Raw genomic sequence first — 27,676 nt, 5'->3', positions numbered from 1 at the left:
AATACCAAATGTGGATTTAGTGTTGCACTCATTTTTATTGATCAGTGGTTTAAAAAAAAAGAAAGAAAAAAAAAAGAACGTCAGCAAATCTCAAGGTTTAGAGCCAGTCTGAGATCTGTTCTGTGCAGCTTTATCGGAGAATAATTAGAAACAAAAAATAAAAATAAAAGGAAAACTGTTTAAACTTTTTGCTCTGGCTCACTTGGTGCCATTGATTTAACAACAAAACAACAGTTTTTTTAATTACCATTAAAAAAAAAACAAAAGGAGGAAAGCAACAATAAGAAGTGCATCCGAGAGAAACCATAACATTTTAGAGTGATCATTATGCTAAAAAAACAAAAATAAAAACCCTCAACCTTCCCAAAGCTCTTGATAAATCATCTACACAGTACTCCTTAAAAGGAGGCAAAATTTAAAAAAGTACAAATACATCTGTTTTGGCATCTATTAAAAAAAACAAAAAACAATGCAAAGCAGTCAGGTACAGCACATTTAAATAAAACATGATCCTTACAGCGTAACAACACTGCAGATGGCAATTTAAACTTGATGTGCAGTACTCAAATTTCAATTTGAATAATCTAATAAACATCCAAAAATAAGATCACCCAGTGGATTAAATAAGACATTAGTGTTTTGTTCAATACCTTGATTTAAGCAAAACGTACCAAGTAAAAGAGAGCAGGAATCTTAAACCGATTAAGAAGATACTTGCTATACACTTATTTACATCTGAGCTGCCAAAAAGTATAAAAGATTCAGTATTCACAAGAGATTTACAACAATTTTAGATAAGAGTCCAAAAACACTCCTGCTTTTGTTTGCCCCAAAAATGTAGAAAGACCCAGTGTTTAAAAAAAAAAAAAAAAAAAACATTTAAGAGGTTTATAGTGCAACTACCTAAAAATCCTTTAAAGATCACTTTTGAAAAAAGTATTTCGTCTTAAAAATATATTGTCAAAAAAGGAGCATCTCTCTGCCGTGGAGTTTTGCTAAAAAGAGGAAGGCACAGCGGCCCAGGTACAGTTTTATTTTTCCACAGGAAGTTGGAGGTGTTAGGCTCTTGCATGGCATGACCAAACGAAGCGGGAGGTCAAACTGGGACTTGTGGGTAAAAGAAAAGCTAGGGAAAAAATAAAAAATATCAAAATGCAACAACGAAGGGCTGCAAGGTTGTGCAGGACGATATGGCGAGACACAGAAGGATTTAAAAAAAAAAAAAAAAAAACACTTCTGAGGTAAAGGTCAGACAGACGTAGTGACTCCGTCTGCAGCGTTATTGACCTCGTTTTTGTTGGAGTCCAGGCCTTTGGCAGCGTTCAGGTCGTTGCGGAGGTTCTCGGCTGCCTTCTTCATGGTTTTCAGCTCGCCGGGGTGAGGAGTGGCCCTTCGTAGCAGAGTTCCCTGTGAGACGGATGCAGATTGGGTAAATTATGGTTGCTTGTTTACGTTTTTAAACATAGAATACCAGTTCATAAGCGAAATAGAGTCATTGGTTATTGTGAGCAAAAAAAGTCTTAAATATATCCTTTTTTTTTTGTAGCAATATAATCTGCTACAATGCAAACCTGTAAACTGACCACATCAACAACTAATCGTGTTGTACAAAATCGCTGATTATAAGTTCAGAAAACAGATTCAGGTGCAAAGCTGCACCTGAAGGTTGGAGGATGGTAAATGTGTAGGGAATGGTGGTGTTGCAGAAAGAAGGAACAAATATCCAGAAAAGTGTACAAATGCTGAAACTGAGTTCTTTTAAATCAACCCACTTTGATTCATTCTAGTCTTCATTCCAACATTTTTGGTAGGATGGAAAAACTAACTTTTTTTCCTTGTACTTTGTCCGACAGAGACAGTGTCTGCTTACGGAGACATTGCTCTCTCCTCACTGTACCTTTTGGTAAGATGAACTTAGGACAAACTGTCCAATTTAAAAAGGTGGAAAAGGGAAATTCCACAAACTGTGATGTCTTACGTATACCTCAGAGAAACAGGAAGTTATAGATTTTAAATAAAACTTCCTCAATACTGTAATTCTCTTTAAGAATATGTTAAATTGCTTCCGTTAGATGCATTTCTTAGGAAGCTTTATAAATGAAAACACCTTTGAAACCTTTTTTTATTTCTGCCCAAGTTGTTTACCCCAACCGAATAAATGTTTTCAATCTGTGTAGATCCACGTGTTTGGTCGCGTGTGGAAATGTCTTGTTTTTTTGTTGTTTTTTTTCAAACACACGATCCAGATGGCTTGAAAGTACCATCAGGTAATGCTGAGTGCAATAGGTTATATGTAGAGTGTGCTGAAAGCGCAGAAACACAGAACCCAGGCTTATCTTAGAGAAAATGAATGATTGAAACTTGCAACAAATGAGCGTCCATTTCTTATCTTAATTAGCCTCACTTTAGGAAAAAAATAGGACTTGGCCAAATGCAAAAGGTTATGATTCTTCATGATTTAAAAAATAAATCAGGTCCCGTGTTTAGTTTCTGGGTGTTTTTTGGACATACGTTTAAGAGCTGTGAAATGATCAAACATCTCCCTCATTGTAACCTGTTTACCCCTCAAACAGAGGACTGAAATTAAAGCATACATTTCATACTATGTCTTTTAGAAACATTTCTGTAAATGTTCAAGATTTGGCATACAACTGAATCTCAGGTAATTCTATCATATTAGAGCAGCAAAGAAAGGGTTTTAGAACAGAAATGATGTCCTGTTGTAAATAAGCAGATATTACAGCATCAATGCAGGGTGACATGGAAGTCATTGCAGAGGCGCAATGCCACGTGACTCTGGAACTTTGATTTCAAAACCAAATGCAACATTTATCTCAATCAGAGAAGTGAGAATTGTACCTTGGACAAATGTGCAGCCCTCCAGTCCATTTTCTCCTTAAATCAGGTAAAATGCTTCTAACTTTTGTGGCAGACCATTCTTTGGGTGTGTCTGTGTGTTCTCAGAGCATTTAGCTTTGGTACTGTCCTAACTTTACCAATTTCCCCATTAACCGTTAAAAGAGGTTTTGCTGCACATTAATCTCAATGCTGCAGTATTTGTCATTTTTTCCAAAACCTTTTCCTTCCACTAAACTTTCCATTATCTCTCTTAGGGGGGCTTAGTGACAGAGCAGAACATACTATAGTCACCTATAAACAAAAGAAAATGTGTCCGTGTCATGAATCACTATGATAAAGAAGCATCACTTCATGAACGTAACTACAGGAATACATACATATTTCAGGCTTCAAATTTACTGAGGTGTTTCTGTGTCTATGCTCTTTGATCTTACCGGGTCATCGTCGTCGTCCTCACCCTCATCCAGGAAGTGAATGGAGCTGATTCTGTTCATGGCTTTGCCGTCCCAAGCCTCATCAGCCATCCCATTCACAAGGCTCTCCAGAGCTCCAAAGCGGGCCAGGTTTTTGGATCCTCGGTAATTTTTTTTTTTTTTTTTTTTTTAAGAAACAAAATATCTTGTCTTAATGAGGCTCTGACAGACAATGACATCTAAAATTAGCAATAGCAAACTAAAGGAAGTTATTTCAGCAGTCGATATGTTTGTCACAATCCGCTCCCAGCTCAATAAATGAGAGCTGTCACACACCCGGCTGCTAATAAGAGAGAGACTGAAACTGCCAGATCACAGTTTCAAATCCCAGCTTAGTCAAAGGCTCACAGCAACACGGTCCCCTGCCCCCAACCGCAGCCTCACCCTGCTGACTGTGTCTGTCTAATACCTGCTTCTCTGCCACAAGAGAAGGACACCGTGCCACATAACAAGCAGGTTTTTGAGCAACATACTGATGAAAAAAAAAATAAAAGAATACTTGCAAAAATCTGATATAATATACAAACAAGAATCGCTGAGATTTTACAGCCAGTCATTCGCATCCCAATGCCATATTGGTGAGTGTTCAATGTCAGCCAGCCAGGCACTGTTAAGCCTCTTTTGGCTGCACAATCCACAACATTTCTGGAAAAACTCAGCCAAAGACGGCCTCGGGGGACAAGAGAGAGTCTGATGCATCAAAGGCTCAGCGATCCTTTAGAGGACCTTGTAATTTGTCAGATATCACAGGATCAGAGTGCACAGAACCCACAGCAGTTCGCCGAGCAGATCATGTGATAATATCATCAAAACCGCAGGGCAGTAAATACTTGGGCGAGAACTGATGAGACACTTCTGAATGTAATCAAAATGGATTGTAATTAGAGTCAGGAGGTAAATTGGCATCAGAAAAAATGTTTCTGCGTCTAATCACATGCATGACTTAAAACTTATTGAAGATTTTCACAGAAATGAAGTACCTGAGTCACTAGGCTGCTGAGGCAGCACAACGCAGGTGAGCACCTTCTCTCCTGAGTCAGGATCTTCATCCGTCTGAAAAGTGAGGAGCGGCTTGGACTGGTTTTCTGACAACCACAGGGCCTTCAGATGCAGCGTGGTCAGTGACATCGGCAAGTACGGCAGGCTAAACGGAACGAAAAAGAAACCACAGAACCAGCAACAATCTTCAGGTTATTGTTGCTAGAGTGATAATCAAGTCAAATGTTAAATATTCTTAACAGGAGAAAGAGGATTAGAAGGAACAGGTAACATGAAAATGTTTTTTCCAGTAATTTAATTAAAAGTGTGAAAAATGCATTATATTCAGAGTGTAAGTCGAATCAGACTAAAAAACTGCATCAAGAAGAGGAAATGAACATACATAGTCCAGACTTGAGAAAGTTTACCAGGAGATCTTAGAGCAACTTCAAGCACACCTCTGTTGACAAGTTTTACAAAGGTCAGGATTTTAGTTTCCAGGAAGACTTGGCCTAAACTGCAAAAGGGCTTCACTACCACTTCAGGAAATCAGCAGGTTGATCGTCTGACACGCCAAAATAATACAGTAATCGATGCAAAAAGAGCCTGACCACATGTTGAATGTATACAATACAAATTAGATAGAATTTCTGTCATAAAAATATTTTTTTTAATTGATCTGATGTTTTAATTCTCTAATGAATTTTGTATTTTTGTTAGCTGTAAGGCGACATTATCAAATCAAATTATCAAATTAAAAGAAATAACCATTTGAAATGTATCCCTACGGGTGAATTAAATCACCTATTGAATTACCGAGACAAAGCCCTGCACGTTTTTCTTAGTTTTAATAAGAGGTTATTTTGTCGTCTGAACATGATCTCTACTTCTGCCACTAAGCGTACCGGTTCCCAGAGACGTCGAGCACATGCAGCTCGGTGGCTTGCGACAGCTCCGGCGGGATCTTTTTCAGGTAGTTGTCGCGCACAGTGAAGACGTTAAGACCGCTGCAGCCTCCGATCTAGACAACAACACAAGCATTCATGTCAGTCGCAGCACAAACATCCTGTGAAGAACGGCAACATGATCAGAAGCCTGCTCAATAAAAACATGGCAGACGCAGTGTGAATGCCGTGGTGCTAGACTTATTTTTGTTGCGAAAACAGCTGGGGGAAAAACTGAAACCAGAGGAAATCCGTTAGCATGTGGGTGGCCGCGTGTCCCAGAATTGGTAATCATGAGGGAGAGGCAATTGTGTGTTAATGGGATGTGGCAGGGGGACCTAAATTTAGTGAACAACTAGGGCTGGGAGCCAGGCAAAACAAGGATTTGATGGGCCGGCTGAACTCCAGCTGTTGCATTATTTCATCTGTGATGCAGATGTTAAAATTATTGCGATTACTATTCGATTTATCAGCTTAACAAGGCATGAAAAGCCATAAAAAAAAACAAAAACCACACATTTTAAAAGAAAACCACAAAATTACAGAGGCTGTAAAAATATTAAAACATTTTATATTTCTTAAGCAAATGACTAGTTATAAACATATTTATTCACGTCTAATCAATAATGAACACAATCTGTAAAACTAAGCGAACCTGAGGTAATGGTTGCACAACGACAGCGGTCTTGTTGCCTCATAACCAAACTGTTATTTTTTTTTTTTGTGCGCACACTGCAGGCTTTGCGTCTTTCCCACACAGGGACATTGTATGAGCGTTAAATAAGCCTTTCAGATGAAGCTTTAAACCAAGCGTGACTTCACTTAAACAGACAAGAGGCTGGAGAAGAATGTCACACACTCTGACACAATGGAGACACTCAAGACAGAGCTGAAGCTGAACCAACAAGTAGACGCACAACAAGCAAATGCATTGTATGGAGAAAAGAAAAATAAAGAGCTTCAGTTTAGTTTTTAATTCAACCGCAGCAGTATCCATTGGACTGTTGTGTTGACAACAGTGCAACTTTGGTGTCAGATTCATTTCTCCAGTTTTGTTAAAAAGCTTCAGGTTGAAGACAAGCGCCCTGCAGACAGGTGAACGCAACAAACGAATATGAGCTGATGAGCGGTTTAAGAGTTTTGGGAAAATTTTGATCTAACGCTTGGCGGGTTTTTGGTGTTAGTGAGCACAGTTCAAGCACTCTAAAACAAGTTTTGCTTTGGATGTGGAAGAAGGATCTAAATTGAAAAGTTTTTTAGAACAAACTTTATGATAAAAGGAATTACAAGATTTTTCTCTCCCAGGCATAAGTTCAGTCTTGTACCCGATATCCATAGTGTTATATCACAGTGATGAATGATGAACATGAATTAATTCAGTTTTAACCACTGAATTCATAAAGTGAGTACGCAGCACTGTAGAGGACCACTTGGTTTGTCCTACTTTCTCATTTTCAATTTGAGGTTTGCATCAACAGCTGAAAACAGATTTCTAAGTGATTGTGAAAGGCATACCTGCTTAGGTAATTGTGTTAGATTGTTTCGGTCACAGTTCAGGTTGGAGAGTCGCTTTAACTTTCCAATACTAGCAGGCAAAGTCTGTGGGGAAACAAAGCAGTGATCAGACAGCATATCCTCCTGAGTTTAAACACAAAACAGTATCTTCATAAAACCACAGAATATATGTGTGCATTACTTGAATATTGTAAATAAATATATATATTTTTTAAGTCAAACTTTATTCAGTTATTTACCTCACTGATCAGACATCAGCAAAGAACAATTAACAAAATCACATCAATATGGTTTCAGTTGGATTCAGTGTTATGTACCGTTACTCACACATCACTACACAAAGCAAATTGCAAATAGACTCCCCTAAAAGGCTTCAGTGGACTGCTGCTTATCGGGGCTAAACTACATGTCCTGCATGAACTTGAATCTTTAATGCATCAAAAATTAAAAGATGTGATGTGCAACAGGTACATGCAAACTTTAACAGTACAGGGCTGGAGAGTAAAGCAGATGTGGGTCAATAACTTATTTTATACTTAAGCCCTGAGTATTAAACCAAGTAAATGAGGTCGTTATGGAGACATGATGACCTCAGCATGCCACTATGCAGCAGCTCTTCAGCTAGACTTGGATCACATCAGTCTGGCCGCACTAGGCAGCTTGCTTTAAACTAGCTATGCCTCTAAATGTGGACAAATTTAGATGAAGACCTTTTTTAGACGTGGATTCACACACTTGAATGGCATGTTCACTTGGGTTTCCTACTTTGAAAAGTTGGCCAACACATGAGCTGCTGTGTCACATCACATAAGAGAAGCAGAAAATCGTGGATTACCAGTTCAAATTTGATGGATCGACCTTGAAATATGTTTTTTTTATAGAAAATATTGGAGTTCCCCCAGCTAAAATAGGTATTTATAAGGAACTGAAAAAAAATAAACACGCAGGTTCAGACCTAGAAAAAAAAGTCTACTCATTTAATTACTAATTAAAGTATTATTTGCTGAATATTTTTCACAAATAAATTATGCTACTTCAATAAAAGATCAATTCATTGTAAAGTGTTTTATACATCTCAGCCAGATCACCCAAATGTGAACGCTTACTGGGACATTTATACTGCATTTATACTGGTTACAACATTATGCAACCTATGTACATAATTAAAGTTGTTTAGAAATGTATTACATTTTATCTTATATATTGTGGAAAATATTTTATCTATTACATAGGAAGTAATGCCATTATTAGAATGAGTAAATAAACTCGCCCCCACCCCAGTTTCTGACTCGGTGTTGTCATAATAAAGCAGTCTGACCAATAGGTCAGTCTAAAGTGGATTTAAATCCCTAGACATGGTTGCTTGACCCATTTCCCTGATGACTGGCATGCTTTTAGGTCTCTGCCCAGACTCTCTAATTTAAACAGCAATCAGACACTATTGTCATTTTGAGGCACTTGCAGACAATAGCAAAAGACCAACCTGTATTTGATTCTCTGTGAGTACGAGCTCTGTAAGACTTTCACAGTTGCCAATTGTTTCCGGAAGAAGCGTTAACTTGTTTAGGTCAGCTTTCAGAATGGAAAGATTCTTTAGTTTTCCTGCAGAGAGAGAAAACATGTCTTGTTAAACATGATTATTTTTTGGGGGGCGGGCAAAAACATAACCCGTCAGAAATCTGAAGTCGTCATATAGAGGGAAATTGGTTTTACAAACCTCTGTAAAAACTTGTTCAAATGTTCCTTTATCGTTAATGTTATCCGTAAAATGGTTTCATTTGTACAAATGGTGTATGTGCCATCAGTTAACATACAAACACACCAAAACAAGCTTTTAAATTAAATCTGACTAAACGTATTCAATATACACTCTCGAACAACATTTTAGAATCGGGGAGGAAATGATAACTATATTGTTAAGAATTGATATTTAGTGCTAATATCTAATTAAAGCTCAACTTATAGCATGACTACAACACAAGGAGGCAAATTTCAATTCAGGTGGTCCTACCGCTTATTATTTGTTTAAGTTTGAAGGCCATAACCTAAAATGTGTAGATTGTAGCAAATATCTGGTTTTCATATAATTTCCTGTCAAGAATATGATAAACCACACTGATCCTGACTGCAACCCAATGAACATAAGACGGGAAATGAAACAAAGGACTACCACCACATTTAGCCCTTTCAAACTTTAAAAAGTGCAAAGCCCCAACAGGCCACTGAAGGGACGCTCCACAAAAATCTAAGGGGTGTTTCCTCCTAAATGGAACAACAGAGCGAACATCCAGCTTGGCTGAGAATCTTCTTCTGACTTGGTCTATCAACAGGACCCAGTAAGAACTGCTACCCTGGAGGTTTTGATCAGAAGTGTAATAGAATCGTTTGATGAGGAAAATGCCAACTTCAAAAATATCACCAAGTCATTCAGAAATGACCATAATAGGGAGTTCAATTATGGTGAAAAGAAACAAGAAGAATCCCGATGCTTACCGATGCTTTCTGGAATATATTCAAGGGAGTTTTGTGACACCAGCAAATCAGTAAGTGACACCAGTCCTCCCAGCTCTTCTGGAAGAAACTCCAGCTGGTTTTCAGATAGATCCAGACACAACAGGCTTTTAATATTGCACAGCTCCTAAAGTGTGACACAAAGGCAGGTAATTGGTGAACGTACATATAACAAAAACAAAGCCCCGGTCTAACAAAAATCCATTTGTGGGGTAAATTTCTACCCTAGGTTTTTTTTGTGACTTTCTGGAATAGTTGCTAATAACCTGTTGGAGTAAATTTGGTAGATCAGTCACTCCAGGGAAGGTGCAGCAAAGTTCTAAAGCCTTAGAAATGACAATCATCTATCTGTTTCCAATATAACAGAAGTCAATGACTTTGTTTCTCATCTGTTCTTCAATTCATTTCATTTCTATAAAAAAAAAACGATTGCAGAAAAATATCTCACTATAAAGTTCAGATTTTATCCTGCAGAAACAACTTTCCTTTTCTCGCAATAACAAAATGCTTTTCTTTTTGTTAAAAAGAAATCATGAGAAATAATAGAAGCAAGGATTGTGATTTTGGGTTGTGGTATTATTTTTTTATATTTATTTAACATAAAACACTTAATATTTGTATCAGTTACATTTCTATATTATTAAGAAAGTAGAACATAAGGGACAAAGTTTGAAAATCTGAGATGCAGACAATGACTGAATGACTTACAGCAGGTATATCGGACAAGTGGTTTCCATCCAGCCACAAGTTCTTCAGGCTGATAAGGCAGCCGATTGACTGAGGCTAAAGATGAAGGAAAAGAGAAAGAGACAGGAAACAATAAGGCAGAATGAAAAAAATAATCAGCATCATGGTGAGTTCAGCGTTACAATTTTTAATGGCTTGAGTCAAGACGCAAACACAGCAGCGGCGAAAAGCTCAACAAAGACGGGACAATTGAGCAGGAGTAATACCAAATGCCACAAACATTTCTACAGATTGAGCAGAGAGTGATAAGGAGAACAATAACCCGGGTCTCACACTCTTCCTCTTTTTCTCTGTCTGTCACTGACCAGATAAATCTCACTTCGAGTTCAAATACAGAAAAAGGTTGTACAACAGGGGAAGATGGTTCCTCACAGGACTGTCTGATCGGTCACCCAAACATGGAGGACATTTTGACGATTCAATGGGCAGGTTTCCTCATCACCGTATTTTATTTGTTGGTGAGCGATAAATACTCACCAACAAACATTGTGAAAGGTAACTCTGTTACCTTTCACAATGTTCTACAATGTTACAATGTTCTTGACAATTTTGTCCAAACTCATAGCAATTTTAGATGTGTTAATTTTATTTATCTATGATTGTTTACATCTATGTTGTGGCTACAAGAATAGATGGGACAACGCTGTAAACAATCATTAATCAGTCCTATTTATCAGTTTTCTAAATGAAAACAAAAACATCCTGATATTACTCAGCTAAATATATACTGCTCAAAAAAATAAAGGGAACATTTCACTTTAATTTTGTGTGTGGCTCCAAACCCAGGCCTCCATTGGTTAATAAATTTGATTTCCATTGATGACTTTTGTGTGATTTTGTTGTCAGCACATTCAACTTTGTACAGAACAAAGTATTCAATGAGAATATTTCATTCATTCAGATCTAGGATGTGTTATTTGAGTGTTCCCTTTATTTTTTTGAGCAGTGTATATATACAAAAAAAAGTCTTATTTTGTCTTTGCTCTTTGTAGCCTCTATATCCGTCACCATCTGAAGTTAAGCCATTAACATGAGATTACAACTTAAAACCAGGGCTTAAAACAGACGGCCTACCATCTGCATGATAAGAAGGGAAATCTGTTCTCAGGGAATGCTAATCTGCCCGGATGCGACAAGAACAGGAAATAGGAGGACCTTTATTTTCTTTTATATTTTATCATTTTGTCTTGGCTTGCTTCTCAAGAATCAAAATCTCTGAAAAACAAAAAGACAAAATAACAATTTAAAAAAACTCACCAACTTGTAGAGTTCATTATTGCCTATGTCAAGTTCTTCAAGCTTGTGAAGTTGTGATAATGACCTGTGGGTGACAAATACTTTAAAAGCCAAACACAAAGCAACAAAAAGTAAATGTTGCACGTATAGATTTAATACTTACTCTGGCAGGAATGTCAGAACATTTTCTCTAAGTTCTAGCGATACCAAATAAGAGAGGCTGAAATCAGAAACCAAAAGGAGGAAGATTATATGTTTGGAAATCAAAGCGTTCATGAAAACAGCCAAAATTGACCATATGGCCTTGAAATCAGATAACATGGAACAGGAAGTACTTTTGGAGGTGTGTCAGTCTTATCGAAAACTGTAAAATTGCAGCAGAATAAACAACCGCTCCACACTTGAAATTATAGAGTGAAATGTCTAACCAACTATGACAGATCAAAGTACAACACATCTTTGTGTCAACAAGAGTCCAATTAAAACCAGATTTTATAAGTCTAGCCTGTTCACTACAGACTAGAGACTAAATTTAGAACTGAAAAACTGAAAGTAGAGCAAAAATGTTTTTGTATTGAACGAGTCTGTGAAATTTGAGGGAAAATGTTAACACGATACACATGTTTGTACCTTTCACACTAATGTGTTAAATGTGGAGGTATATTATTATGATTTTAGATTTTATGTTGCAGTCCACCACAAAATTATTGCAAAATTGTGAAGTGGAAAAAAAAAATATAACACATACTTTTTAAAATAACTTATAAATAAGCTGAAAAGTCAGTGTTCATTTGTCCGTTTGCAAATGTGTGTGTGTGTATATATATATATATATATATATATATATATATATATATATATATATATATATATATATATATATATATATAAGAATGGATTGCTCTGAGATTTTTAAAACTTGGGATATTGTTTTATATCCTACAAGCCCTTAGCTCACCAGAACATTCTCCCTGACCTGTCTGCTGTGCTCCTTTGTCTTCTTGATGCTGCTTGTTTGATGATTTTCTCTAGCAAACCTCTGTGGTCTTCACAGAACAGCTGTAAACATTTTAGGCATAAAATACACCCGGGTGCATTCTGTTGATTAACTACCTAGCTTCTGATGGCAAGTGACTGCAATGGATTTTATTTGGGGTATCAGACTTTGGGGGAACACAAATGCACATCAACATGTTTTAGATGTCTACTTGTGCCCAAACAATTTCTCAAACAGCGCATCATTTTCCTTCAAAACTGAGATAACGCTCTTACTTATTTATGCCTATTGCATAACAATGCAGGATAATAAATGTCATTTGGTGATTGAAGCATAAGCCTTCCCGTCTGTGCAGAGTTCAAGCAAATAAGCCTTTCTCACCAGGCTGAGTGAAGGAGAAAACCATTATCTTGTATTTTCTCACTGGATCCCACATTAAACCATATAAAGTCATTCTTGAACCACAAAGAGATTATCACCTGATCCCAAATGAAATACAACTGCTATTTAATCTAGCTTCTTCTTAATGACTCTTTGTATTCTTTCTGACCACAGCAGATCCCTAAGCTACCGAACACATTTCTCGTCAGTGAAAAAAAAAAAAAAAAAAAAAATTCAATCCCAGAGATAAACTACTGCTGGCTTGTAACCCCTCGTTCATTTATCTTATCTGTTCTGAAAACCTGTAGCCTTTTACGCCAACTGGGTTCTGCTTTTCATTACCTTCTCCCTCGACACAGAGCAGACATTCCAGCCAATGTGTTATAAAAGAGAAATACAACACGTGTTTAGGGAATAGGCTCTACTCCAGGGCAAAGGAGGGAGACACTCTGAACACTGTTGCAACCTGTTTTTACATTAATTTATCTTGAAGTAATTTGGGATGTGCAAGAAAATTGCTCTGAATGAGGATTCCCAAAACAAATCCACGAACGAAACTCTCAAAGTTGCAACGCTTAATCCAAAGAGGACTAAATCCCTACCTAGTTTGGTGAAACTATTTTTAGAGTTGGGTTTTTAAGCTACTGAACGGGAGATGCTGAGTGCAACCCAAAATAAAACAAAAGGATGACGGCATGAACAGCTCTCTCAGTTTCATCCCGTAGCCATCCATAATCCCTGAACATATGGAGTTTTTCAAGCCAGAACCTGAACAGTAAACAAAAAATATTTCATCTAATGTGAAGTAGATTCTCCAGGGCTGTGAACACTAACATCTGGGAAAATAATTTTCACTGATCATAAACATGAATGTAATATTTCCTAGATTACTCCATACTGGCTTCTTAAAAATAAATTTAAAAAAATAAGCCAGAATATTGAACAGCTCTTAGAATGAAACGGATTCATAAAACTGCCTTGAATAACTTCTTTATCCATAGAACCTACCAAACCGTACAGTTATTATTCACCTTTACGTTACACAAAACATGTTCACATCATAGATTATCAGCTTCACTATTCCAGAACAACAGCAGTTTTCTAGTGATAGTATAATTTTGAATTTTCCTTCAAATGTATCTAAAGCTGAAGTAGACAAAGAAGTCTAATGTCAGCAAAGGAACTAGACATGAAAGATAACGATACAAAGACACAAAAACGACAAGCTGTCCTCTGCAATGAAAGGAAGCTGGTCAGGATGTTTTTGGAGCGAAACAGGAATCACTGTGGCTCCAGTCCATCATAAACTGGAAAATACTAAAACACTGGTGTTGCTGTGCAGAGTTTAGCATAGACACCGTCAAGCTTCACTGAGATCTGAAGATCGACAGTGGTGTTGATGCATTGCACAAAGTCTAATCTAAAGTTAGATGGTTCCAAGAGGACAATTGTCAAAAACACGTCTGAATGGGATTTGGATATGATGCTCCAAAAACAACCACAAAAAAAGGACCTCTCCCACTTTCAATAAGAAGACTGGTCAAATATGAAGCCAGAATTAAGCCAGGAGCTCATTGATTTCTACCAACGGTGTGAGATTTCTCACTATAGGACTTCAAAAGCAATAAAAATAAGAGTATGGGTATACCTCCGAGTCTATGTAAATATTTTGACCTTACTTATCTCCACAATAAATTTAAACATGTATACCCAGGCTTAGTTTTCTCATATTTATTGTGGCCCATATGTGGAGACTGATGACCCTTGCCGCATGTCTTCCCCCTCTCTCATTACCCACTTTCAAATAAAGGCCAGCTAGAGCCAATGAAAACCTTTAAAAAAATTGAAAAACAAATAAATAAATTGAAGAAAAGCATGCCATATGCTGATCCCGAACCAGCGCTATACATTTTCTCATTAACTGCATCTCTGTAAATCCTTCCCCTGTAAGGTTCAAATCCAGTTTATCCTTGCATTCCAGACCTTTTTTTTTTAAAAAAAAAAAAACATCCCCTGTGGCCCCTTCATCCAAAAACGCATAGCTTTGTTATTAAATTCACTTACAGCTCAACTCCACAATAAAGACAAGCTTACAAGAGGCAGAATATTGGCAGACGTGTCATTCACTACTGGGGAACTATGAACTAAGACAGTGCAGCCCAGAAACAGACAGTGACTAATGTATCTGGAAGCAGCGATGTGGTTGTTTGGGGAAGAAATCGAGACAATGAAAGACAGCAGACCTCCTGTGTCTGTTCCTGTTCCTGACAGCATTTCAGTAGCTGGGCGTTCAGTTATGATCTGAAAGGAACATAGTTATGTCTTTCTGAAACAAAAACAAGAATGTGTGGGAGGTTTAAAGTCCAGTGGATTTAAAACAACAGAAACAATTGTATGCAAGCTTGTTTCACAGCCCACATGAGTTATTCACAAAAAGAAAGGCTGCTACATTTTGAAGCAAGTAATGTTCTTTATTGTCTGATAGGTGATACGGACTTAAAGTTTGATCGCAATGTTTTTTGCTACTGTTGTGATACCAATAAAAGTGACAGTAAGAACTATTTATTACTTCTTTTTTAGGTAACTTTTTGGCTGACATAGCAATTATTGCCCCACACACACCACACATGCAGGGAAGGAGCAGCGGGGAAAGAGGAAACAGTGGACAATCACTGCTCACTGTTATACACTGCAAATGGGTGTGTAGATACACCCATTTGTAGAAAATGGGTGTGCAGAAAAACACACCCATTTGTAAAATTCTTCTTCAGGACAGCAGTCACACGAAGTGTGATTTGTTGATTAACTGGACACAGTAACTACCATTTTAATCATATTTTCACAGTCATTTTTCCTTTCTTAGACTCTCACTGAATAAACAGCGGAGTGACAGTAAAAACAGCAATCCCAACGACACGGACAGTTTTAGGGGTTTTTAAACATCATTAATTGGAATTTATTGGGACAACAATAAATAAAAGTCCTATGGTTATGTGATACGATACGATAAATGCCAACTCCTCATGCACATAAAGTCCAAATCCTTACCTTCCGATGTTTTCTGGAAGAGTCTGCAATGAAATATCATTGATAGAGAGGGTCGTTAGGTGTTGAAGCTGTGCAAAGCTTTCGGGTAACCTGGAAAAAAAGAGAGACAGAAAGCACAATTTGAGAATCCAAATACATTTGCAGATCAGTGTCCAGAATGTTTTAACAAATAATGCAAATGATTTCTCCTGTTCTTGGGGTGTAAAAATGACATGAAGCAAAGGTTTTGGTTAGGAACTTTGAGCAAACTTCATCATTTCACTTCTTCAGTAGAGATACTTTTACTAACCCAACTTTTAGGAGCAACTACTACCATTTTGCACACTACGTTATAATTTAAAGCTTTTTAGATTCATTATGCCTGTTTTATTAGTGAGGAGACACATTATGCAAAACTAATTGCGCTTGGCATCCTATTGGCCTCCTATTAAAAAAACTATAAAAAAACACAATTTCCTTGCAACATTTGGACCAAAAACATAATTCAGACTTCCAAATTATATGCAATATATGTATTTTTCTGACCTTTGAATATGTAAAACGGAGCTGTCTGTCATAGGAGCCTTCACAACAACCATACAATAATTTGGACCTGCTTTGACAACATATGAATTAAAGAAATCTGCAAACATTTGCTCATTTAAGAAAATGTGAGCACGTGACCCCAATAAATACTAACTACCAGAAGGGGATGAAATCTGAGAATTTATATGTGAATTTACTTTCATAATTAATCAAAATGATAAACTAACAAGAGAAATAAATAAGTGCATTCGGTGCTAAATGGTTTGTTTAAATGGATTCAGTGGGTATAGAAAGGAACAAACTGGCGAAAAATAAAAGATGGAGAATCAATTAAAATGTGAATCAGCTGGCCAGGCCCCAAGGAAAAACTGAAATTAATGCTACTGGTTAGGATAGGTGTATTATGCTCTTGCAATGAATTTCTTTCTACCCACTGCACCTTTTTCTTCTCTAAGACTGATGGACAAAATTGCTTCGCATCCCAACAGACCCAGAGACGAACCACAGCAAAATAAGTGCTGGAATACAAGCGATGCACAAGTGGAAAATTGGGTCCCTACTGTGGAAAAAGGGCTGATGGGGTTAAATGTGTAAAATATTGAATTGCAAAGACTTTTGCTTGCACCCACTGCAGCTTCCTAAACATCACACTGTCAAAGGCGTGTGGCGCTGCACACGCTGAGGTGTTGATTAGACCGGATTTCAACTAAAAAAAGAAGCTCAATGCGCAAAATGTTAGACCCATAAATGTTTCTAACGGTGAATAAAACGGCAAAGGAAGTTGAAAATCTATGAACAATGCAAAGTGTTTTTCATTACTGTAGGGAAATGCAGGCAAACATTTACAGTATTGTCAAATTAACTGAGCCCTAAAATTAATTTTGGAAAAAAGAGATAATATCTATTAAGTTACCTTAATAATGGATTTCCACTGAAATCTGCCACTTGCAGGGATTTGCAGTTTGAAATGTTCTCTGGAAGTTCTATAATATCTGAATAAAGGAAAAAGCAAATCTTTGTTAATAAGACATGTAGGATACAGAAGTAATGAGACATTACAAAACTGTTTTCATGAAGGTGACGTGTGAAATTCACAAAATAAGAAAAAGATTTATAAACTAAAATCACATCCTGTGTGAGGTACACGGGAGATGAAACATTTAAATGCATCTGTGTTGACAATGAGCTACAGTCAGCTCAGCAGTGTGAGCACACACATTCTCACTTATTTGCAAATCCATATAAATGTTCCGGATAGTTTTGTTCAATGAAAAAACATCTTCCACCCTTCTTTTTTTATTTGTAAAGCAGAAGAACTCAAATAAAAACTGCCTAGAATAGACACTAATAGGTGAGGCTGCTGTTAAAACCTGAATTATGAATGAAAAATACTCAAGGGAGTAGATGAAAATGTTTTGCCTGCACCATAACGGATCCGAAATATCGCTAACGAGAAAGGGATGATCATTGCAGCTGATTGGTTATTTTTAACTTTTCTGTAGATTAGTAGAGAGGTCTCCCTCTTCATCTTTTATTCAGATTATGGAATGTAGATTTATTTATTTTTTTAATCCCAAAATTGTACTTTTTTTTTTTTTTGACAAAAAGACATTCAACAATAACTATTAACTTTTGTCTTCCTGGTGCTGTTTGTTCACTAAAAAACCTCTGAGACCTTTTGAGAACATTTTCATTTACATTGAGATTGAATTACACACACAAGAAATCTTGTTAGTTGTGCAACATACAATGAATGGCAATGGATCTCAGAATAGGGAGATAAAAAGAAGAAGACTTCTCACAGTTCCATTTGTAAAAGAATGATATGTGAAACTTTTTCCTTCTACTTCATTATCTAATAGTTGGTGTTGATCCATCCAACAAAATTATGTTAAAATACAGTAAGTTTCAAAGCTAAAACAGGTAAAAATGGGAAAAAGATCAAGGTGTATTCTCTTGCAAGTCACAGGATTTCTGACATGACATTAAAAACTTCACTGAAAAATTAGTTTTAAGCCTACTGTAAATCATCTGAAAGAGCACAACTTGGAATTTGGTTTCCCTTCTGAATGTATTTCTACACCCTAAATTCAACGCAGCCACAGAGCCTCATGCTAATGGAAACCATTCTGTGTTTTTATGCTCTCTGGTTACATCAGCTTCACAAATGAGGAGTAAACCTGTCAACGTTGATTCATTTGCTGAATTCTGCACTGTTGCTCAACGCAGGATGCTTAGGCTGTTAGGAATAAAGATGTTTCCAAAAATCAACAGAAGTACAGTCGTATCGCTTGACTACTCAGGTTCACTTCGGTGTTGCACAGGTGTTTTCTTTCTTTTACCGTTTCGAGAAAGATCCAGTTCGACTAGTTCCGTAAGGTTGCCGATCTCTGACGGAAGTCTTGCGATCTCGTTATCACTCACAGTGAGTTTTCGCAGTTTCAACAGCTGGAAAAGTGGCTGGAAAAAAACAAACGACATACAATCAGTTAAACCTTTTATGAGAAAGCACATTTTAAACCGCACACAAAAAAATACTGTGGATATCCTGAACAAATTACAACGGTTTTTAAGCTTAAAGATCAACAATTACGTCCACATGATTGGGTTGTTATTTTTGCACAACTGCTTGATAAACTAACATTGCAGTATCTGCTGACACTCTGAGAGATACTAAAATACTCTCTGCCACAGATAATTTGTGGCTGCGTTTAGAAGAGGAAAAACTGCAGAGGCTTCATATTTTTGCTGCGTCAGTTTGCAACCTACAACAGCAAAAGATAAAATCAGTGATTTTCAAACACATTTAGCTCCATCAGACTCTCTTTGCTGTCACACCAGACAGCAGTACAACACATCCATAGTGGTAAAATTACAGATAAGCTTTTCTACGCTGAACTGGGGTATAAATCTGCTTCATTTCATGATTTTTTATTAATTAAAAAAAATGCAAGCAGGCATATAGAGACAGCACATAAGGTGATCAGAATCTTGTGGTATTATGCAACCTCTTCATTGCAAACAGATTTTTATTTTATTTTTCTTTGTCATTGTCTTTCATCATTTTCCCACTAAATTAAGACTAAGGACAAGAAGCAACTGGGAAATTATGCACACAGAGCAAAAGATAAAAAATCAGCAAATTTGCCTTTAACTGACTTACATGCAGATCAATCACTCAAATGTCAGATTTCAGAAAAAAAATCTAAATCGATCAAAATCCAAGCAGACACCTCTAATAAACCGGTATTTGCAAAAAAAAATGCCTCATCAGTGCATGTCCGTCTTTGAGATTTCGCATCACGATTTATTTTTTTTAGTTCATCCTGTGGCTTTTGAGCCTCCACTTCAGTTTTAATCAGTCTGAATAACTGAAGCAAAACTGACTAATGAAGCCCACATTTTAATTTACGCACACACTTCCATTTCATAAAGCGAAGAAATCCAATGGCATCTTCACTGATCCATTCTGAAGAAATGCACATCCGAATTTAAAAAGGACAAAATCAGTTTAAAAAGTTGATGTCCTGACAAGAACAGACAGAAACTCGCCTGCATAGCTGTGCAGTAGTTCGCTAACAATATTGCTTCAGGTTGCCTTAATATATTGGCAGGAAATGGAGTTTTCCCTTGGGGCTTTGCATTTTCTCTGCGTCGCAGGTACCAACAACAATAAGGATTTATCTATGAAGCCTTTCGCTTAACTTTGCACTACATATTCAATATTAAATCAATCTCTTAGTTTGCTACACATTCTACGCTATATTTAACTGTAAGTCTTTATTTCTTAAAAGCGTTTAGAGATGTCTGTTGCTTCACTTCATGAATAAACTTGTTCTACTAATATTTTATGGGGCTGAGAGAGGAGGAGTAAAGATTTTAAAACCTTTAAACATGTGGAGGTCAACAGTTCTAGGATGTTATATTTTAAGGAGGAAACTAGACTGTTGTTCCTCTTTTGGTTCCCTACTGTCAGACTGACACACAGTTACACTTTCAGACTTTAATTTATTTTATATATATACATACATGGTTACTGGTATCAAGGTAGAGCGAGATTTTAAAAAGTTTTAAAAAGTTGCGGATTAAAAAATCTGCAACAATTTCTGTTCTTCCAGGTTTTAATGAGATACCAGAGGAAGTGCTGGAATAACCAGGGGGTTTCTCCAGTCATTTGGAGCAAAGCAAAAAACAAATACTGCTCTTACTCCACAGGTTGCTGCATGCTAAAAAAAAAAAATCAAAAAAAATCACACCTTTATTTTAACTTATAAAATTTAGGAAATATTTTATAGTTGAGCCATGGAGAGAATACTGAATAACATAACCTAGGTTAAAAGTTACAATGGGCAAGCTGCGACTGGTATGTCGCAGGCTCTACCACAGCAGATAGCATGACTAATTTACAAGCTAATATCAAGTTGTTTGGCATTTGTTTGGCAAAATGGCAAAAATGAATTATATTCTGCACAGTAACCAATTGAAAACCACTACTAAATTTAAAAAGTATATTCTTTATGCTTGTGTCCATATATTAAAAGAACAACACACGACTATTATAATTGAAAAAATCAAGTGAATCTAGCAGCGGGAGGAATAATTGTTGCTTTTTAGTTCCAAATAAAAGTCATAAGATCATTTTGTTATTGTATCAGACTCAGAGTGGTAGTTTTTCCTCAAAGTTTTCATACATTGAGAATCTTATAACAACCCATTTCTGATCTTTTGTATGAATTTAACAAAATGTAATCATTGCTCCCACTGCTTAATTTTTAACACTGTGCCTGGTTACTTTGTCTATAAAGTACCAGGAGATGTGGCCTCAGTGTAAACCCAGGACTGGATTAATTGAATATGCCACCATGTTTTACAGCCTGTATTTATTTCAACTTTGAATTCAGGTCAATTTTCTAAAAGAATGATTGAAATAAAAGCATGTTTTTCAGTCACTTCTAATTTTTTTAAGAAACAAAAAAGAGAAAAAAAAAATTATTTATTAAGTCATATTGCCTATCCCTATGTCAACCAGCTCTGAATAACATCTGCAACTTGTTTTCCTTGTAATAACTGAACGATATTCAGATACAGAAATAATGCGTGCAAAATAAACAAAGCCAGAGTCCAAAAGTCAAACTTCACCCTGGAGCAAAACACATTCCAACATCTTAAGACAGTTTGAAAAGCCCCTAATCCATCATTTCATCCTGCAAACAAACCTGTGTGCCATGTTTGATTAGCATTTAGGTTCCAATAATTATTTTCCCTTTCAGGTCTGTTAAAACCGGTTTAATAACCACAAGGGAAGTGCTCAAGTTTGTCTCTTGTTCTTAGTTGAAAACCTTTCCTTTCAACTGAGTGAGATCAGACCAAATGAAACCAAAACCAGAAACTACAGAAAAAAGTCAGCTTCAGAAAAAGAAATGGAGTCTTTTCCTCTATGATGGTGAAAAACAATAATCGAAACAACTTAGAGGTGTGCTTGATCGGCGTCTCTGGTCTTATCAGCTGCTGGCTTCAAAACAGGGCCTGTCTTTACGATTTCTGTTCAGAGGCCAGACTGCAAACCTGTTCTTCCCGTTAAGTGTCATCAGCACCCCGCCCCAAAACAACCACCGTGAACGACAAAGAAAAACAAAAACAGGTCCGGTCAAGAAAACACAGCTATTTCTGAAATCTACAGACAGCGTCTGAGTCACCAGTTTCACCCGCATGCGCGTTTCTGAAGAGCGTGAGCAGCAGATAAATTTCAATAAACACCGGGCCTTTTTTTCTTTTGGTGACTAAAAATCTAAGTTGACTTCCAAGCCACAACACCAGAGGCAAATGTTCAAACTAAGAGACCTCATAGTTTGATATTTTGTCAATTAAATACGTACACAGCTTCAGAGGGCACTCTGTTAGATATCGCAGCACGTGCTCGAGTTAAAACAGTCCAGTAATTGGTCAGACTCTTGACAACTGCACCACCTTTTACAGCGCTTTTTCCAGGAATCACATTAGAGTTAGTCTGTCGGTTTGACCACCGGCACTCGCAGCAGCTCTTCCTTTGCCACTTCATGCAAGTTATAAACGCCGCAGCTTCCTGTTGAATAACCCAATGTTGTTCTACTCTAATCTCCCCACCCCTGTGTGCAAACATTCAAAAGGCTTCAAATGATGCACAACAGCTGATTTCACAATGCTCTGCAGCAGCCAGATATCTACTTGCACAGAATAAAAAGACACAAGCCTTTTTCTCCTTGCTGTCTGACAGCGAAGATTACCAAAACTATTTCTATTCGTCAAGATACCAGGATGGACCTCCACAGGTCTGGATCACCCTGGATCCCAGATGTCTGAAGATATCCTATTTATCTGCACAATCAGTTACGTGCAAGGCGGATTACAGTTTCAAATGCACTCTGAGATACATACCTTCATTTTGAAGGCATGTCTTGTAGTCTGATGAAACTAAAACTTAAGTTTTTGGCTATGTCATTTAGACAAAAATGGTGGGAGTTTGCAACAATAAGAACACCAGTGCACGTGGGAAGTGTAATGGTAGCAGTACCATGTTGTGCTTCCGGAGGAACTGATGCACTTTACAAATCGGCAGGTCGGACTAAAATAAAACCACAAACTTGTGTCGGCGAGCAAAAGTCTGAGATAAATGCTTAGTTTTAACATTTCCTTTGCATCAGCAGTCTTGATGTCAATAATATATGAGGAATCGTTACTTATAAGTTGCATGTGATGCTTCACGTGTAACTTATAGAGAGTGTTGTCAGTCACGATGACGTAAAAAAAAGTCAGTCATTAAATTATTCTACAACAATCTTTCATATTGTATGATTAGCTTTGCGAGTAGCTTCACCATAACATTACTGTTTCATTGTACTATGGACCTACAGCTGAAGAAGGGTCTGGAACAGTGCTGTACGGGTCGCTTACGGGTTTTTACCCTGGAAACAGACAAAGCAACGTACTGAAAGGGCCTGTGGGAACGAGGCATAAAAGTCTAAATTCTTCTTACGTTTGGCCAAAATCACTAAAAAAATTGTGGATTTTGGGGTGGAAAATGCATCAAGAAACTACTGGTCACTTTATTTTACCGTTTTAACATTTGAAGCATTGGAAGCTTTGCAGCTAAGATAATAATACCTCCTGTCTTACAGCTTTACCTTAGCTGGGAAAGGTGGACACTGCACTCATTTTTAAACTGGGTAAACTGGCAAGAGCCTCTCAGCAACCAACCAGTCTCAAATGTCGGCCTTTTCATTTAAATTAAAGTGCTGCTTGCAAACCCATACAAGCACACCGTTCACATTCTGCAAGAATAACTTTAGAGAAACAAGTTCATGTTTGCCAAGCCGCTCAACTTCCTCAATAAACATATTGTATAAAAGAATTTATACAATCAGACCAATTGGACATTATAAACCCATTGGTCTATCTCCTCAACCTGCTCTTTTCAAAACTATTGAAGCTATTCGCTCCAGTTGAGCTTGTCTTGTCTTGTTTTATTGCAAACACACCTTTCTTCCCATTCAAACTCCCGGTGCGTGTTTTTATCCGCCTGCTGGTGTGAATGATTGACTGGGATCATGTTGTCGTGTCCTGGTTCCCTTGCATCACTGCTGATACAATGATTAAGTTAGTGGCACGTCTAGTGAAAAACCTCTGAGTAAAACATGGTGAAGGAGCAGAGTGAGCCCTGAGGTTCATCCGCAAGGGTTCGGTCAGCAAGCACTTCAGACTCAATTTACATTCCAAGGAGCACAATAAAATCTTATCTTGTTGACATGGAAATAATTCAGCTCCATTATCTGAAGATGCTTTGAATATTTGCAAACTGAGTCCCGAAGTGACTAAACTGTTTCGCAGTCATGCTAATGAGTCCTGTCGCAATAAGAGTGCACCTGCTAAACACAAACTTTCAAGCACAAATGGGGAAAAACTGCTTCCCTCTACCAAGCATCTAGTCTTATTCTTCCCTGTGTGTTGGTTGATGGTTTTACAAACTTTAATTGTGACTACTCATGTCCTCGTTTTACCAAGACTTCATTGGAAAACCAACACAACACAATCAACAGCTTGATCGAGGCAGTGAAAACCAAACACATAATGCCGTCCTTCGTTTTCTGTCCAGATACCTGTTCCTCAGCAAAGAAACCAAGAAATGTGCCACAGGCATGAAGAGGTTTCCGTACACAAAGTTAATAATGCTACAAGGACTAAGTGATCATGCCTCACACATATCAATGCAGGGAAAAAAAATGCTGCAAAGACAAAATAGTTCTTCAATCCAGCTAAGCTTCCCACCTGACACACAATGCCTGCAGCTATGAGCTCAGGAGAGTTTCTCAAGGGGGCTAAAGTCTCATTTCATACTTCGCCCACTTGTCTGGAACAGCTGTGAATCCAATAAATTAGTAACCATACCCCTTTGCTTTTTAACAGTACAGTGAGACATCAATCGCAAGGACACGGTCAGTGTTTCAAAGAGCTGAGCAGACTATGTTTTCTACGACTAAAACAGTTTCCTGGGTAGGTTTAAGAAAGCAAATGCAGCAACACAAGAAATAAGAAGGTAGGAAAACCAACAGAAACTGGGCATCTTAGATTACAAACACTGACACGAAGACTGTTTTAAAACCCCGATGCACATAAGAGCAGACTTGTGTAACCCAAGTTTTCAAAAATGCCTCTCGCTGCTCGTCATCAGTCCTTCTTTGTGGTTTCTGCGAAGCTAAAATAGAATCCCTGTGACTGAGAACTTCTATCTTTATGTAATCTGGAAAGCCTGTGCCTGAAGACAATAATAACCATCCCAGTTTTATGGTAGTGAGAAATTTTTTTTTTTTTTTATTGAAGCATTATTTCACTAAATTAAAGTAAAAATGGAAATAAGATTCAACCTCAGGGACAGTTCTAATTTTATATCCTTTTCTAGTTTGTATTTCAGCAGTTTTAGTCTTCACATATCCAACTTTTTGGCAATATGACAAAGCATCCTCTCATTCCCACCTCAGCAAGATATTTCATACTTGCTGATGATTATAATTTTCTCACACTCTATAGTAAAGAAATGTGATTGTGTGGTGGGTCTAGAAAATGTCTACAAACAGATAGTCCCTCCGCAATGTTTTGGCTTAATAAAAGGTCCTAATTTATAGCAGTCCACAAGTCAATGCGAGATCATAAAAAAAATCAATAATAATGTCACATAAATGTAAAAGTAACACATGCCAAATCAAAATAAGTAGAAAAAGTAATTTCAAGAAAGAATAATCTGACTACAGACTTTATAATTTAATGAACATGACTCTACCACCATATTAGCATCTGTTCATGCTCAGGTGCTGATGACACAAATACCTATAAGAAAAAACATGTCAAAAATGCAGTTTCATATTTCAGAGTTAGATAAAACGATTCATGTGGGCAGCAAAAGCAGATGTACTCTCAAAATATGTTAAGTAATTTCCTATTTTTTTTAACCATACCCATTAGTCACATCTCATGACGATTGTGAAAAGATACCATGTCATATCAATCCCATGTGCATGGTTAAATATAAACCAGACGTGGGCTTGTGGTATAAGATTCTTACAGTAAGATAACCTTGAGTAAAATTAGCATGGCCTTACACTAGCAGTGTAAAACAAACATAGAGGAATTAATTGCTGTATGCACATTTTCTTTTTTTTTATTCATTGATTTTAGAATTAAATACAGGATAGCCAGCAGTCAGTATTTTACCAGATACAGTTACTAATAACCTCTCAACTCTAGCTTAATACAGCATAACCTTAATAAAGAAGGTGAGTGACACAAATTCAGTTTCTACTGCATGAGCATCTGTTTTTTATACTAGTCACATATAGCATAGCAAATGCATTACTCATTTTACTCATACTTATTTTGTAAGGCAAGGAGAAACCCATTGTAGCCTTCTTTCAGCCAGCTGACTGGCAGTGAACAGGAAGGGACTGTGTTACCGGATGGTTCAAACAACCACAGAAAGCATTGGAGTGGTTGTGTGACACTCCTTCCTTCAGAAGGACGTTAAATTGTAGGAACAGTTTGGTGATTACTGAAACCAGAAGTGGTTCCTCTAGCTACCATGCCTAATTTGCACCATGGTTTCTCTAAAATCCACAGTATTGACAAATATATTAAAATACTAGTGTTAATCTCTAAGAAAAATAGTGCAACGAGAATAACCTCAAGCTTACAAGCTGCAATGAGCGTCATCCTATATGGAGACTTATTTATCAGGTTTTTTGTTCAGGAAGTTAATCTCTGTTTTCTGCATTCAGCCATGGCTTTGAATCATAAACCTCTTTTAAGATAATAGCTTAAACACAACAGGTCAATAGCTCTTGACATTTATTGGGTATATAGACAGAGATCTGCCGTCGGGATGAAACATCTGGAAATCTCATAAAAATGTTTATCGCTTTCTGTCTCACACTTTCAGTTAACCTGTGATGGGTGGAGGTAGCTTAGGAGAAAAGTTTCCACCTCTCTGCCTTGCTGATCTTGCGTAATTATTGTCCCTGTGTCCCACCGCTGTCTCACGGGATGCCCTGCCCGCTCTGTCGGTACGGTTCTCTGAATCACTAACCATTGGGACACATTTCTAATCAATAGAAACACGCCATTTTTTTTTTCTACCATACATCTGAACTTGTCATTTAAATGGACGAGCGGAAGTCGCTTTCTGCTTACCTTGGGTAAGTCTCGGAGTTGGTTGGCATCCAGCATCAGCTCCTCCAAACTCCGGGCGTAGCGATAAATCTCGTCAGGAACATAATTCAGAGTGCAGTGGCGTTTATCGATCGTTTCGACGTGACGGTTGCACCGCCACAGGGGGATGCAGTGAAACATCACGGCGGGGGGAAGGAGAGGGAGATAAATCCCGTATCCGTGCGATAAACAAACTGTGGGGAGGAAAAGGGGGGATGCAACAGTTTGCTACGGCGGGACAGTCCTCAAACTCGATTCACCAACCAGAGCACAAGCGAAGGCGAAATTCGCCGCGAAGTAAACACTGAAACTCCGGGTGTGAACGAGTGGCTACCGAGCTGGCGTTCGGCAGGTCGCGACGAACAGGAGAATCCGCTCTCCGTCGTTGGCTCACTTTGTAGTTCGTAGTTTGGCACCTGTGTTTTCTTCTTCTCGACCTTCGCCGCCAAAAAAAAACTAGTTTCGGAGTAAAAACAACGGGTTACATCTCTGCGTAGCAGAGGGTGGCATTCTGTAGGTATGTTGTGATTTTTTTTGTTTTTTTTCGTTTTGTCCCGGAGTTAATTTCCTCTCCCGTCCAGTTTCTGACCCGGAACATTCACTCCCTCATTCCTATCCTGCGTCATCGCTCCAAGCTGCTCCTCCCTCCGGTCCCTCCTCTGGATAGTCCCGTCCCGCACAGGGCCGCCATGATGGCCCATAAGCTCAGAGTGCACACAGGCAGCCTAAAC

General features: G+C 37.7%; 1 protein-coding gene across 1 annotated transcript; it reads right to left on the bottom strand.

Annotated features, from left to right (window-relative positions):
• Positions 1–15: 15 nt before the first annotated feature.
• On the bottom strand, positions 16–27,592 carry lrrc1 (leucine rich repeat containing 1). Its single transcript, XM_015060324.1, has 14 exons — positions 26,928–27,592; positions 18,557–18,674; positions 17,128–17,206; positions 15,690–15,779; positions 11,427–11,483; positions 11,285–11,348; positions 9,989–10,063; positions 9,263–9,407; positions 8,253–8,371; positions 6,770–6,853; positions 5,216–5,331; positions 4,313–4,476; positions 3,294–3,433; positions 16–1,407 (listed from the first exon to the last, which is right to left on the bottom strand). The coding sequence occupies exons 1-14, from the start codon at positions 27,084–27,086 to the stop codon at positions 1,249–1,251; spliced, it is 1,569 nt and encodes a 522-aa protein (XP_014915810.1). The 5' UTR covers positions 27,087–27,592; the 3' UTR covers positions 16–1,248.
• Between the last annotated feature and the right edge of the window lie 84 nt (positions 27,593–27,676).

Source organism: Poecilia latipinna, unplaced genomic scaffold, assembly GCF_001443285.1.
Source record: "Poecilia latipinna isolate Pla-1442-1.1 unplaced genomic scaffold, P_latipinna-1.0 Scaffold67, whole genome shotgun sequence".
Lineage (NCBI taxonomy): Eukaryota > Metazoa > Chordata > Actinopteri > Cyprinodontiformes > Poeciliidae > Poecilia > Poecilia latipinna.
Note: the sequence above shows the minus strand (reverse complement) of the source record. Positions and strands in the feature narration are given on the sequence as shown.

What these genes read in the sequence shown, in the direction of transcription:
- lrrc1 (XM_015060324.1), bottom strand. Translation starts at nt 27,086, where the DNA reads ATGTTTCACTGCATCCCCCTGTGGCGGTGCAACCGTCACGTCGAAACG. An exon ending in AACTCCGAGACTTACCCAAG is followed by an intron (nt 18,675 to 26,927) that starts GTAAGCAGAAAG and finishes GTTTTTTTCCAG; the next exon opens with CCACTTTTCCAGCTGTTGAA. An exon ending in CTCGACGTCTCTGGGAACCG is followed by an intron (nt 4,477 to 5,215) that starts GTACGCTTAGTG and finishes CGTTCCGTTTAG; the next exon opens with CCTGCCGTACTTGCCGATGT.